General features: G+C 38.2%; 1 protein-coding gene across 7 annotated transcripts in view; it reads left to right on the forward strand.

Moving 5' to 3' along the window:
- Gprk1 (G protein-coupled receptor kinase 1) overlaps nucleotides 1-14,292 on the forward strand; it is a 67,674-nt gene that overhangs the window by 39,980 nt on the left and 13,402 nt on the right. For 6 of the 7 annotated variants that reach the window (XM_090166385.1, XM_090166384.1, XM_090166383.1 and 3 more), the window contains 7 exons: nucleotides 802-932; nucleotides 3,973-4,067; nucleotides 4,135-4,242; nucleotides 4,439-4,505; nucleotides 7,388-7,488; nucleotides 8,092-8,254; nucleotides 8,863-9,028. In XM_090166385.1, the coding sequence (XP_090022511.1) occupies nucleotides 802-932; nucleotides 3,973-4,067; nucleotides 4,135-4,242; nucleotides 4,439-4,505; nucleotides 7,388-7,488; nucleotides 8,092-8,254; nucleotides 8,863-9,028 (831 nt within the window). The remainder of the gene's footprint in view (nucleotides 1-801; nucleotides 933-3,972; nucleotides 4,068-4,134; nucleotides 4,243-4,438; nucleotides 4,506-7,387; nucleotides 7,489-8,091; nucleotides 8,255-8,862; nucleotides 9,029-14,292) is intronic. The other variant, XM_090166389.1, reaches the window with a different exon arrangement.

Consider the following 14,292-nt stretch of genomic DNA (forward strand, 5'->3'; position numbering starts at 1 on the left):
CGTTTAGACCTTGGGTGATTTGACATGGATTGACCCAAATACAAGTAAATTTGGGATATATAATATAAAATGGGTATATGCATGTACATTTTGGTAAGTATTAATATAATATGTAAATTAGGTAAATTAATTTGTCAAAATTTTGGTTATGGAAGGGCAATAATTTAAATTTATAAATTTAGGTAAATTCAAGTAAGGTCGCAAAGTTTAGGGAAATGCCATTAATTTGGCTAGATTTGGGTAAACTTTTCAATTTGTTTTAATTTAATTTATTTTTTGAATATTTTTAAATTTTTCTGCGATTTCTCCATGTTAATTTCCATATGGAAAAGTAGATTTTAAGTAATCAAAAACATTTTTGGTTGCCATGGCAAAACTAAAACCCGTCTAAACTTTTCCTTTTCGGAAACTTTAAGTTACTGCTTATCAACGGAATTTAAACAAAATTGGTGAAAATCACCTCGGGTCATCTCCTTCTCCTTGTAAGTATGAAAATTAGCCAAAATTTTCAATTTACTAATTTTCATAGTTATTATGCAATCAGGAATAATTCAGCACAGAGCCCCTATAGTGTCTAAACATACCCAAGCTGAAATATACTAGCATCAAAGACTATAGTATCTACTCAGTTCAGCTGCTAGTTTAAGTTGGAGTTGGGTGAGAGTGTCTTTGTCGAAAAAAGGTTCAGTAAGAAATTTAGCATCAAAACATTTGGAAGTGTTACTGTAATTATGTTAGTTATGATCATACTTTATTTTTAAATGTTAAAATTGATATAAATAATTGTTTTTATCTATGAAGGGGGAGACCTTCACTACCATTTAAGTCAACATGGTGTGTTTACTGAGCAGGAGATGAGGTTTTATGCTGCTGAAGTGATCCTTGGCCTTGAACATATGCACAAACGATTTGTTGTCTATAGGGATTTAAAGGTATTACTTTTATGATTAAAAATATCATTTGAAATTTTGCAATTTCTCATCACAAAATGTTATGAATTTTGTTTATACTTAAGTCCAAAGGTAATTCTTGTGTTTTATACTCATTTATACCAAAAGTCTTTTATTTGAATGTTTGTGGTAAAAAAATTATGTTACATTTTAAGTATTATATAAGAGTTCAATGTATGAATTCTCTTAAATAACAATCATGACAACTTCACATAGTTTCGTAATCTACGCTTCAAGTGCTACATTCTCCACCCAAAAAAAAACACGAAATTACATGAGGCCGCTGTAGTGCAATTTTGCCAATTTCTCTGTGAAGTTGTCATGATTGTTATTTAAGAGAATTCATACATTGAACGGCAAAATTTCGTGTTTTTTTGGGTGGAGAATGTAGCACTTTAAGCGTAGATTACGAAACTATTTTTTTTGGGCCGCAAATGATAATTAAATTAATTAACTTAATTTTAAAAATTTAGCTATTTTAGGGAATTTCCGTGTGATTACTTCCAAAACACGTAAAAGACGTTACTAAACTCCCCGTATTGGCGCCTGACGCACTTTGAGATTCCCCATATTGGCGCCGCGCACTCACTTCGCTCAAGGGCTGGGGGCGCGCAGCGCCTCCCCAACCCCATACTAAAAAAAGCGATGGGCCATCTATAACGCGACCTAGAGGACAGTACCAAGCCTTACGCATCAAGTATATACTTTTAATCTCAACCAGAAACAAAGTAGCCCAAAAATAGAAAACACCTAGAAAATGAACAAAAACTGTAAAAGATTTGATAAAGTACGGGAATATCACTTTGTGGCCCCAAAAATACAAAACACCGAGAAAATGAACAACAACTGTAATTGATTTTATACAAAAAGGGAATATCACGTGGAATTCATTAGGACACCGAAACTGTGGTGTCGGCGAACACACGACGGAAATAAGTACAACAAAACACGTAAAAATGCCCAAAAATTAGAAATTTAAAATTACATTAAAAAACTAAATAATCATTTGCGGCCAAAATATCAGGCGCAACCAAAATTAATATAAAATGCAATGAAAATGAGAAATTTTTAAAATTAAAAAAATTAAGTTAAACAATTAAATAATCATTTGCGGCCAAAATAAAAAATTCCCTTGACATCTACGTGACAAGGTCTATCAGGCGCAACCAAAATTAATATCAAATTCAATGAGGCCGCTGTAGTACACTTCACCCAAGAAATTTTTTTTTATTCTTATCAAAATATTTTATGACTATTTAACTTTTGTGAATATTTATCTCTATCCATTAAGACTTTTGTGTCACGATTTATTAAACATTTCTACTTTTTATTGCAATTTTACCACATGTTTGTATTTTTGCCAGGCAAGCACAGTATTTAATTTTGTGATGCAAACTAAAAAAAATAACATTTCTAGCTTTGAAATGCATAGTTTTAATGTGGCTTTCGACCAGGCTATTCCACGATGACAAGTATATTCTACTTGTTGGAATCCATAGTGGACAGATTGAGTAATGGTCACTATGTAAGTGTCCTGTTTGCTGACCTGAGTAAGGCCTTTGATACTGTGGATCACGACATTCTTTTAACTATACTTAAGAACAAGAATTTATCTACGGAGGCACTGAAATGGTTCAAATCCTACTTTACTAATAGAAAACAGGCTGTGGTAGTCAGTGGGGAAATCTCAGATTACCAGAATGTCCAGCAAGGTGTTCCCCAGGGAAGCATTCTCGGACCGACATTATTTAATATATATACCAGTGATATAAATCAATCTCTGGCTACAAGTCTCTCTAAGGAGTACGCGGACGATAATGCTCTTATAAATTCGGCAGCAACAATTGATGAGTTAATGAGGGAATTGGAGAAAGAAACACAAAATTTTAAATCCATTTTGAAATCTAGGCGCTTAGTACTAAACGAGGGGAAAACTGAATTTATGATTTTTTGCCCCAATGGAAAATCATTACAACCAGATGATCATAACACGATCGTAGGTACTGAAATCAAGAGGGTATCGTCCTACAAATATCTTGGGGTCATAATTGACGATACACTAACATGGAAACATTACATCGATTACGTCATTAAAAAGACTAACAGTCGGTTAGGTATACTAAGACCGCTACAAGCATCTCTTGACACAGACACCCTAAATATATTATACAAAGCCCTTATACAGCCAATTTTCACCAATGGTGATATTTTTTATAACTCGGCCAGTCAATCCAATTTAAAGAAAATACAAATTGCTCATAATAACGGTGCACGTTTTGTGGCCAGAAAGAAGAAAGGAACCTCAGCTACATATACACGAGACCAATTAAACTGGCTCACACTGAAACAGCTTTATGTTAAAAATACCTTGATACTTATGTATAAAGTGTCAAAAAATCGCTGTCCAGAATATCTTTTTGACTTTTTTAGAAAACCTGCTGAAGTTCATAAACACCAAACCCGCGTTTCTAAACTAGACTTTTATTCTGACCATCTAAAAACATCCTTACGTAATAAGAGTTCTAAACATCGTGGAATAAGTTTGTGGAACAATATGAAAAGCGAATTAAAACAAATAGACCATTTTAAACAATTCAGGGAAGATGTGACAAAATATATTATTAGCATGGACATATAATTGTATTGAGACTATATTTCAGAGTTTAAACTCCTTATTTTATTTTTATTTTATTTTTTAAATTAATACTCGGGACCTCTTTATAAATCAGATTTTTTTTTCTGAAAGAGACTTCCAATAAAGCCTATTATTATTATTATTATTATTATTAATAATGTAAAAACAAATTGAATCTAATTGAGTTTTGAAGAAAAGAACTATAAAATGTTGCTTATATTGGGATATTTCCTTGGTGGGAAGTTTATAAGTAGAATTTTCAACAAATACCTCACTTATTTATATTGGAGTCTCATAAGTGGGAATTATTATTTGTAAACAAATTCATCGATCGTTACAAGAGCTATCATTAAGTAGACAAGTAATAAATCCATTATTCTTTAACAGCCAGCCAACATTTTACTAGATGAAAATGGACACGTCCGGATATCTGATCTTGGTTTAGCCTGTGATTTCTCAAAGAAGAAGCCTCATGCTAGTGTGTAAGTAATGTTTTTTTTGTATTTGTAATCTTAAGGAAGGGTTTTACTGTGTAACATTATCTCGCAGAGGAACTCATGGTTACATGGCTCCTGAAGTACTTTCAAAGGGGACTGCTTATGACTCAAGTGCTGATTGGTTTTCTTTAGGGTGTATGCTTTATAAACTACTAAAAGGGTAAGTTTAATTTTGAGCTATATAATTACTATCTTTAATTAAAAAACTGTATAATACATACATAATTGCCCTAAGAATTAAAATTTCTACCTTCTATAAAAAATGGTATTGTATAATCATACATATAAAAGATATGTGCCTTACTTTTAAAATGTTTGTAAAAGAACTTGTAAGAAATAACTTGCATTTTTTCTAGTCACAGTCCATTCAGGCAGCACAAAACGAAAGACAAACATGAAATTGACAGAATGACCTTAACTATGGTAAGACTTTCTTATTTTTCATTTCTTTTGGTATATCATACACACGGAAAATAGTTTGTTGATCCATTATATCATGAAATTATACAGGGGGTTAACTAAAATCGATACAGGGCCAATAACTCAATGTGTTTTAGCTTGAAATTTGAAATTTTCAGGACAAACAGAGCATGCAGGGGTCACTTGACAATGGATTTTAGAGAAATGGTTCTAATTTGAAAAGTGTGTGAATTGAAATTTTAAGTCTAAATGTCTTTAACCCGATGCAAAACACTATGATGAAAACCTTCAAATTGCAACCATTTCTATTAAATCCATTGGTTTTTGAGGTTAACTTTGAATGACCTTGAACCATGAGTTAGAGGTCATCAGAGTTTAAAAATTCTAAAGATCCCCTACCAGATGAGTATGTCTAGCAAATTTTGATACTCTAGCATGAGTACTTTTCGAGTTATTAGCCCTTCAACCTAGTCTCTGGTACATTATTTACATCACGACATACCAGTTTTCGATTAAACTACCTCGACTTGTTATTGGTCAAATAAGGTGGGCTCAAAGCTATTTAGTCCGAAAATGTGACAGGGAACACCTTTCTAATTGAAACCATCGTTGTGTCTCTAATGGTTCTTGAGATAAGTTTACTTATAGGGCTTTCTTTTGCCAAGTCAAATTACTGAATGTGGTTTTAATAAAATCTGATCATGATAATTGAAGTCATTAATAATGTTTGTCGTAGAATAAGTATTTCTTTAGTCACTCCTTTAATTGCTGCTACATTCCATAAGAATTTTTCAAAGCCGGTTTATAGTCTAATTTTCAAAACCTTTGATAGTTAGATGTACCCCTTTTTATGAATAAGTCCCGCGCTCTACATGTGTGTGTATGTGTGTCCGTGGCCACCCGTCAGTCTGCGTGCCCCAATTAACTGGTGTATACAGCAGGGGAAGGAAACGGTGGAGAGATGGAGATAATCTTTTTTTACGCTGACGGTAGCGCCATCTAAACGCTGGAGCAAAGTTCAGAACTGTCAAAGTTTCTCTCATCTCCTCGCTTAATCGAAACATTAGTATGCGTGTGGTTTGCATTAAATGGCCCATTTTGCTTGGTGCACGATGCTACGCTATTCATACCTAGAAAATTCCTTTTCGTCTTTGTTTATTCCCAATGCAACCCTTACCAAAAAATTAGTGGTCTAAGAACTATTTAAGTTGGTTTTAAGTTTGTATTTGAGACAAATACCAACTAAAAACCTACTTAAAAACAACTTAACACCAACTTAAAGCCAACTTAAAAAATAATATGTAATTTTCTGACCACTAAAAACCAACTAAATACCAACTTAACCGAAAGGCATTTTCCCACCAACTTAAAACCAACTTAATATCAACTTAAATGTGAATACCAACTAATAACCAACTTATTTTTTGATAAGGGAAGCCACTTACCAAAAAATAAGTTGTCTAAAAACTACTTAAACTTGGCTTTGTTGGTATTTAGTTGGTATTTGAGACAAATATCAAGTACATACTAACTTAAAACTAACTTAAAAACAACTTAATACCAACTAGAAGTAGACTTAAACCAGACTCTGATTTTGCTTAATGGAGGAAACTTCAAGCCAACTTAAAACCAACTCAAAACCAACTCTGATTTTGCTTAATGGAGGCAACTTCTAGCCAACTTAAAAACAAACTTAAAAATGTAATTTTCTGACTACTAAAAACCAACTAATGGTCGCTTCAATAAAAGATACTCCGTTTTTACTCCCCTCTCCAAATTCATCTGGGAAGGAACTATTTCCGGTCGATTGGTTAAACGGTTAGAATGGCTAGCCAAAAAGTTATATTTAAGCCAAAAGGAGACGCGTTTTTGCCCTTGAGCATAAGAATTTTGCATCAGATAAGAAAATAATGCGTCAGCTCACGTGTATAAGGAACATACTAATGTTAATTTTTGATAATATATTTTAAGGTAAAATATATAATTTTACTAAAACTAAGTATAAGAGGATAATATTATTATTATTATTATTATTATCATCCTCTTATGGTATAAATAATTAAAATTATACGGAATATTTTTATATTACTGGGCAATTTTAAGGCTTCTCATGGAGGCAGAGTTAATTCATTTCGTATAAAATTATCTTTCGGAAAAAGATGAAAACTAATTCCTTTAGAACTAAACTTAGTACTTTGGCAGTACGGTAAGCAACAAGTGTTTCCTTTTAACCAGGTAACTTTTTTGGCATGTTAAGGCTTAGCAAAAAACCGATGTTATGTTCGAGAATAGTTTCCAGCTTTCTAATATTTCAACAAGCACTTATGAGTCCTGGCTGTCGGAAATATTACTTCTTGGCAATTTCTGGGAAGATGTTTTATTTAAGCGCCTATTACCAACTTAAAAAATTAGTATTTTCCAGCCAACTTAAAACCAACTTATTACCTCTTTAACTAGTTTCTTGAAATATGCTGGCAACTTGAGCCAACTTAATATCAACTAAAATGTGTTAACAAACTTAATATCAACTAAAAACCAACTTATTTGGATAATGAGGTAGACACTATTAAAAATGGATATTAAAAATTTTGCAACATTTCACCTCAAACCATTAATTTACTCCACAAAAATGGTCATGGAAAATTTCGCAAATTGGTCAGGGAAAGTCTGGAAAATTCATTCCGGAAATTTAGTTTGTTAGTTTGAACACTGTTTCTATATGATGTATGAATCTAGATAGTCAACCTCAAAATATCTAGGGCACAGTACTATGTACCATATGCAAGGCCTACTTATGCCATTATTAAATAACATATCCACGTATTATTTGATGTTGAAGTCAGAGGTAAAGAGGTTCAATCTAATTATATTTATCTCTATTTCAGAACGTAGAGCTTCCAGATGCATTTACGACCGAGCTTAAAGAACTTTTAGATGGCTTGCTTCAGAGAGATGTTGACAAGCGATTAGGTTGCAAAGGAAGAGGGTAGGATTTACTTTTAATTTCCATTGTTAAGCGATAATTTTTCTGGTTGTTTTTAAGTGTTGGTGTATAATTAGGGTAGTTGTATTGCACTTATTCTGTGTTTTACTTATTTTTTTAATTTTGAACATAGGTAAGTCACCAATGCCCCAATTTATTTAAATTTGGTGTCAATAAATGCTTTTTTGGTTTAATTTTGATGTAAAACCCATTACAAAACTCCATTTGAGCAGCACATAATTTTATTCTTTGGGTTTTAAAGTAGGCTTGATTTATAACAATATTATGCCAATGTGTTCTATGTACAATAGTTATAGTAAATATAGTTCATTATTAAAAAAATATAATCTGATTATTTTAAGTTTACCTTAAATACCATATGAAAAATTTAAAAGGATATACTCAGAGGAAGAATTTCAATAAAACTAGTCATATTTTCCTCAATTCTCCTAGTGGTCCTTTGGTAACACTTTGCTTCCTTTTAAGTAACCTCGAAAAGCGAACTATAATTTTAAAACATTGTTGTGGTTAATGCGTTTGTTTTATCATTTTCATTAATTTACATTCCCAAGCTTATTTTCCCATACCTCTTTTTTTCATTTCTAGAGCTGATGAGGTGAAGGACCATGGCTTCTTCAAGGGTATTGACTGGCAGCTAGTTTACCTCCAGAAATATCCACCTCCCCTTACACCTCCAAGGGGAGAAGTCAATGCTGCAGATGCATTTGATATTGGGTCTTTCGATGAGGAAGATACCAAAGGAATTAAGGTGCAATACAAATTTATTTCATCATGTTTTTTGGTATTTATGTAAATCTGGCATTGCTTTTTAAAATACATTTTTCTTAATAATAATTCTTTAGTTTTTTATAAAATGAATCTTAGTTAACAGATAGATGCCTATTATATCTGGGTTATAAACAAGCATTTTTATGAACACTCCATTCTGCTATATTGCTGTTACCTTCCTATTGCCACTCTTCTTCTCTTTTCTCCAGTGCACGCAATGCATTTTTCTGAACACTTTCCTTCCCATTATAGACAATGTATTTTTATAAACATCCCCTGTTGCTATATATTGCTTTTCCTTTACACTTGTACACAATGCAATTTTAATGTATACCACTACCTCCGGCGTTGCTTTTCCCTGCTTACTACCACTAATCTCCTCGCTTCTCTTGTGTTACACACTGCATTTATATGAACACCCCCTTCTGCGATATTGCTCTTCCCTTACACTTGTAAACAATGCATATTCTGTTACTTAGAAATTGCATCCCAATAATTTTTTCATTCTTTATTGTTTTTCGCATTTGTTAATTAACATAATTTCATTTTACATTGACATTAGCTCTTAATGATATATTTTTTATATAGCTTACAGAGACAGATCAGGAGCTGTACAAGAATTTTCCAGTTGTGATATCAGAAAGGTGGCAGCAGGAAATATCTGAAACAGTTTTTGAGACCGTCAATTCAGAAACTGACAAATCAGAGCAGAAAAGAAAAGCAAAAATGAAAATGAAGTTTGAAGATGAAAAGGGTAAAATATATATGAATATTTAATATTTTACTTTAGTCTCATGATTTTTTTAAGTGAAAAAAACAAAAAATATTATTATTCAGTTTTATGAATACCTGCCAGCTTTACCCAATCAGCTCCAATCAAAAAAATATTTGCTTCGGTGCTATTATAGGTGCATTCTTTTCGCCTGTTCTCTGACTAAAAGGGTACTCTTTTTTACCCCAAAATGTTTTATTCGCTTGTTCCCGAGCATTAGGGCTACTCTTTTTACTCCTTCTGGAAAGGAGTTGTAAAGTAGTAAATTGGATTTTGTCATCTGCTAGCCAGAATTTATCTGCTAAAAAGGCCACAGGCACCCATTTAGAAAAATATTTTATTATTATTTTTATTATTATTAGTGAAGGGCTAAGGACATGCCTGTTCGCGCACTTCGACCAGAGGGCCATTGTGCAACCTCGAACCTTACGACTTAAAAAGCCCGTTATCCGACACAAAACGGAGAATCCTCTTGGCCGACATATTATAGAAATCAGAAGTTTCCAGCTGATGCATACCAAGATGCTCGAATCTTTGGGCCGCGTAATAATCGCACCTACAAAGCACATGAGAGGCGGTTTCCTCCTCAGCCTGACATGCCCAACAGATAGGATCATCACTGATTCCAATCAGGTAAAGATGTCTGTTAAGGAGACAGTGACGTGTTAGTAGGCCAACGACCAACCTGATATTCGATTTGGAAAGCGAGAGCAATTCCTTAGCTCTGCCTAGAGGGGCCCGACATAAACTCTTTAGCCTGCCTTTGACCATCCATCTCAAGCCATGGAGTTAGAGATAAGGCCGCGTACTATACTAGAGGGGATAGGAACGGCAGGTTCAGAACCAAAGAACCCAGTCTCTGCCCCCTTCTTGGCTAAGACATCGGCTTTCTCATTACCATAGTACCCCCGATAGCCAGGAACCCAATAGAGCTGAACTTTATTGTTGGTTCCTAGCTCCGAGAGGAGATTCAAACAGCTATAAACCAGTTTTGAAGAGACCTGAAACTGGTTGAGAGTCTTGAGGGCTGCTTGACTATCCGAATAAATTTGGATAACCTTGCCATGAAGCTTCTTCTTAAGACAAAAATCAACACAGAAGCAGATAGCGGCAATTTCCGCCTGGAAAACACTAGCATAAACACCAAGGCTTTCAAAGAAGCCAAGATTGCTAGTAAGACAATACATCCCCGAACCAGAGCCAGAGTGGGTCTTAGACCCATCGGTAAACCAGACGATTTCTCCTCTGGCCCCGAGGGTACTATGATTGGCCCACTCCGCACGGCTCGGAAAATAAGTATTGAAAGGCTTACTAAATTGGAATTTCGTAGCCATCATATCAGAACCCATTAGGTAGACAGGTAGCTGACTTGAAATTTCCCGGTAGATCTTGGTGTGGCTATTATCCCAAATATTCGCCTTCCACCAACCATTCTGGTTGAGCCTATAGGCTCCCATAGCAGCAGCTTCCTCCATGAAAAGATGAAGAGGACGAAAGTTACGGAGAATTTCTAGAGAAGCACTGTAACGGTTTCCGGAAAAACCGTGACGCTATGTGTTAAATACACGTTCGTAACTTAAATCCTGGGGCCCACGACCTTATCCCATTGAAATGGGAACCGAGTCCGTAAGTAGATAGAGAAGACACCCAGTATATGATATTAAATAAATCTTTTATTCATACCTTCTTTAAATAATAACGTTTGTCAACAACGTGTTGCCGAGCTCGCTCTCCAACCGAAACTGACCGCCCCGAGTCCTCCGTCCGACCCCTTTATCAGACGGCACGCGGCTAAACAAAATCCGGGGAGCGATACGACGACGGGGAGGCCGCTGCCCGGCTTCGCCCCCTCGCGGGGAGCGGACAAAAACAAAGGTCGAAAAGCGACACAATTCCCGGCTCTCCCCGAGGCCGGCTACGGGCCGCGTACTCCGCTCCGTCGCATCCTCCCCCCTTAAAAACAGGACTCGGGGTGGGAAAATACAAAAACAAAGTAAAAATTTACACAATACAACTTAATATGATATATGGAAATGTTTTTTTTCTCTAACGGGTTCCGGCAAACGGTCCGCGTCCCCTCCAAAATGCCCGTCCCCTGGGCGCTCCCCGAGCGGGGATCCACTCTGGCGGCGGTGGTGGTTGATATTGGGCCTCCTGGTCTTTCGGGGCCTCCTTGTCTTTCGGGGCCTCCTTGTCTTTCGGGGCCTCCTTCGTGGCCAATCGTCTGTTCTTCTTGTTTTTCTTGCATGTCTTGACGGTGTGATCGGTGGGACGGCGGCAGAGGATGCAGTATTCCCTCCGGGAGGCGGTTGCTGCTTTTGGTGCGGGAGGCTGGGCCGCTGCCGGGTACCAGGGCTTCCGTTGCTGCACTGCTTGGCCCATCTGGTTTATGAAACAAAAATCCATGGTGCCCCGGCCCCGGCCAACTCGTAGGTTGACGTGGCCGTAGGCCGCGGGTCCCGTCCCGTGAGGCCGGATTCGCCTGTGTAAACAGGGAGGAAGTGGTACTGGGCGGATCCGGACTCTCTTCCTCCAACTCTTGTGCGTCCTCCTGGAGGATTAAGACATCCCTTTCGTGATGGCTCATCTGTAAAGGAAATGGAATGGTAGTGGGTCTATGCTTTTCGTCTGGCCCGCCGGACATATTCGTACGGGGGCCCCGCTATTTCCTTTTTTGCATAGCAGAAATTATCCCGGGTTAGGTGGGAGATCCCCTTATTCCGTAAATATACCTCCACCTCGGGCAGGGAACGTAGTCTTTGAGGCGTTCCCCCATTGACGGGGGGCACCAGGTAATAAATATCTTTATCCGGACCCCCAGGTTGGACAATGTTTCTAAGGCATATCTCTCGCTTCCAACCCTGTTCAAATGGCAGCTTATACTCTGATTCGATGCCGTCCCTTAAGGTTACCGGAGGGGTTCCCTCCTCGTCGGAGGTAGATGTTCCGTCCCTTTCGGGGGTGGACCACCGGAATACCGTCGGATCTAAGTTAGCACGGATGGGTGGCGGAGGCATATCTGAGAATAACCCAAACCCAGGTTCCTCCTCGCTTTCTTCTCTCGTCACTAAATCACTTGGACTAATATCTAATGGGGGACTCGTATCAGACCCGCGTTCTACCCTCGGGGCGTCCTCTGGTAACGAGGACTGGGGTAAACTTATTCTCTCACTTTCCCTTTCCACCGGGGAACTATTCGAGGACGTCACAGTACGTGACTGGGAAAGGTTAATTCTGTCTGATTCGTCCCCCCCCCCCTATATTCTCATTGGTCCAATATAGTTTTAAATGTTCAATGTTATGAGTACCCATTTTCCTAGAGGTTCCGACTTCCTCTAACTCATAAACTAGAGGGCTTAACTTCCTTATCACCCTAAAAGGGCCTTCCCACTTGGGGCTTAGCTTCGCTGATATATGTTCGTGTGCCCGGGAGATTGGATGGGTGGTTTTCCACACTAGGGAGCCTAGCTCTAACTCTAAATTCTCCCGGTGCACATCATAATAGCGCTTCTGATGTTCCTGCGCCCTTTTAGCTAATTTCTTCGACAAGGCTAGTTGCTCTTCTAATACTCCAAATGCGTTAGTCCGATCCGTGAAAGCCCCAGGTTCGGACTCGATATCAATATCCCAGGGTAATCGAGGTTCCCGACCCATGTTCAAGTAGAACGGGGACCTCCCTGTTGTGGAATGCGGGGCACTATTTAACGCAAAACGTAAAGCATCTAAATTCTCGTCCCACTTCCTATGATCCTCCCCTAGATACATACTTATAATCTCACCTAGAGTTCTATTGCATCGCTCGGTGAGATTCGTTTGGGGTCTGTAGGGAGTGGTAAATTTAGGCTTTATTCGGAAGAGTTTACACGTTTCCTTCCATAACGACGCTATGAAATTTGGCCCCTGATCGCTTAATATTGATTTTGGGGACCCCCAACGCATGATTAGGTCTTTTAATGCCCTAGCGCAAATATCGGTGGTGGCGTTTTTTATTGGAATTAACTCTACATATTTGGTTGCATAATCGACGAAAACTAACAAATACTTATGTCCCCTCCTACTCGTCGGCAGGGGACCCATTAAATCCGTTCCGATCATATCGAACGGCGCCTGTAATTCCGTCGATTGCATAAGCCCAGGGGCTTTCCTAGTGCGATGCTTGAATTGCTGGCATAATAAGCATCCCCTGACATATTCTAACACATCCCTTCTCAGGGACGGCCACCAAAACCGATACTGTACCCGCTCTAGGGTCTTATCTCTCCCTCTATGACCAGCACTGGGATGGTCATGATATAACTGGAGAGTAGCACGGCGGAATCGTGATGGCAGAAAGATCTTCCTCCCCCGGGGTCCCACCGATTTGCGATATACTACCTCATTTACCAGTTCGAACATTTTATCGGGAGTTCTATTACAAGGGCGATTATACACTATACTAACAGTAGGGTCTATTCGCTGAGCGGTAATAATATCCCCTCTGCTGAAAGTATGTATTAAGGAGTGAGCGGACGGAACTTGAGACCCAGCTGAGCTGTCTGTAGATGTTCGGGACTCACTGCTAATGCTAGACTCTAAGTTTGAATGCGTCGTACTCCCCATATACGACATTGCTAATAATGTCGAGGTTTGAACCGGCGCTCTTGATAATGCGTCCGCGACAACGTTTTCTACGCCTTTCCTATGTATAATCGTAAAGTCATAAGTTTGTAAACACATTGCCCACCGTACTAATCTTGAGTTCGGCTCTTTCAACTTAAAGAGCCATTGGAGGGCTTTGTGGTCAGTAATTACAGTGAACGGGCGATGCTCTAGGTAGGGACGGTACTTCTTAATCGCCCACAGAATCGCCAAGCATTCTTTTTCTGTGGTCGTGTACCTGACTTCAGCCCCATGGAGGGCCCGACTCCCGTACGCTACTGGAACCTCTTTCCCGTCCTGTTTTTGCGATAACATGGCACCCAACCCTGCGTCCGAGGCGTCCGTTGTCAAAATACAGGGACAGTCGGACCTATAGGCAGCCAGGGGTGGTGCTCGGCAAATCATGGTTTTTAAGGTTTCAAATGCACTTTCCTGGTCAGGACCCCATTTGAAGGGAACGCCCTTCTTCTTCAGATTATTCAGGGGGGCAGCTATATGGGAGAACCGTGGAATGAACTTATGGTGCCACCCAGCCATCCCCAAGAATCTCTGAATTTCCTTAACATTTCTCGGGCGAGGAAATTTACTGAGAGCCTCTATTTTCCTTG

This window comes from Leiobunum rupestre, chromosome 2, assembly GCF_980474605.1.
Source record: "Leiobunum rupestre chromosome 2, qqLeiRupe1.1.hap1, whole genome shotgun sequence".
Classification (NCBI taxonomy): domain Eukaryota; kingdom Metazoa; phylum Arthropoda; class Arachnida; order Opiliones; family Sclerosomatidae; genus Leiobunum; species Leiobunum rupestre.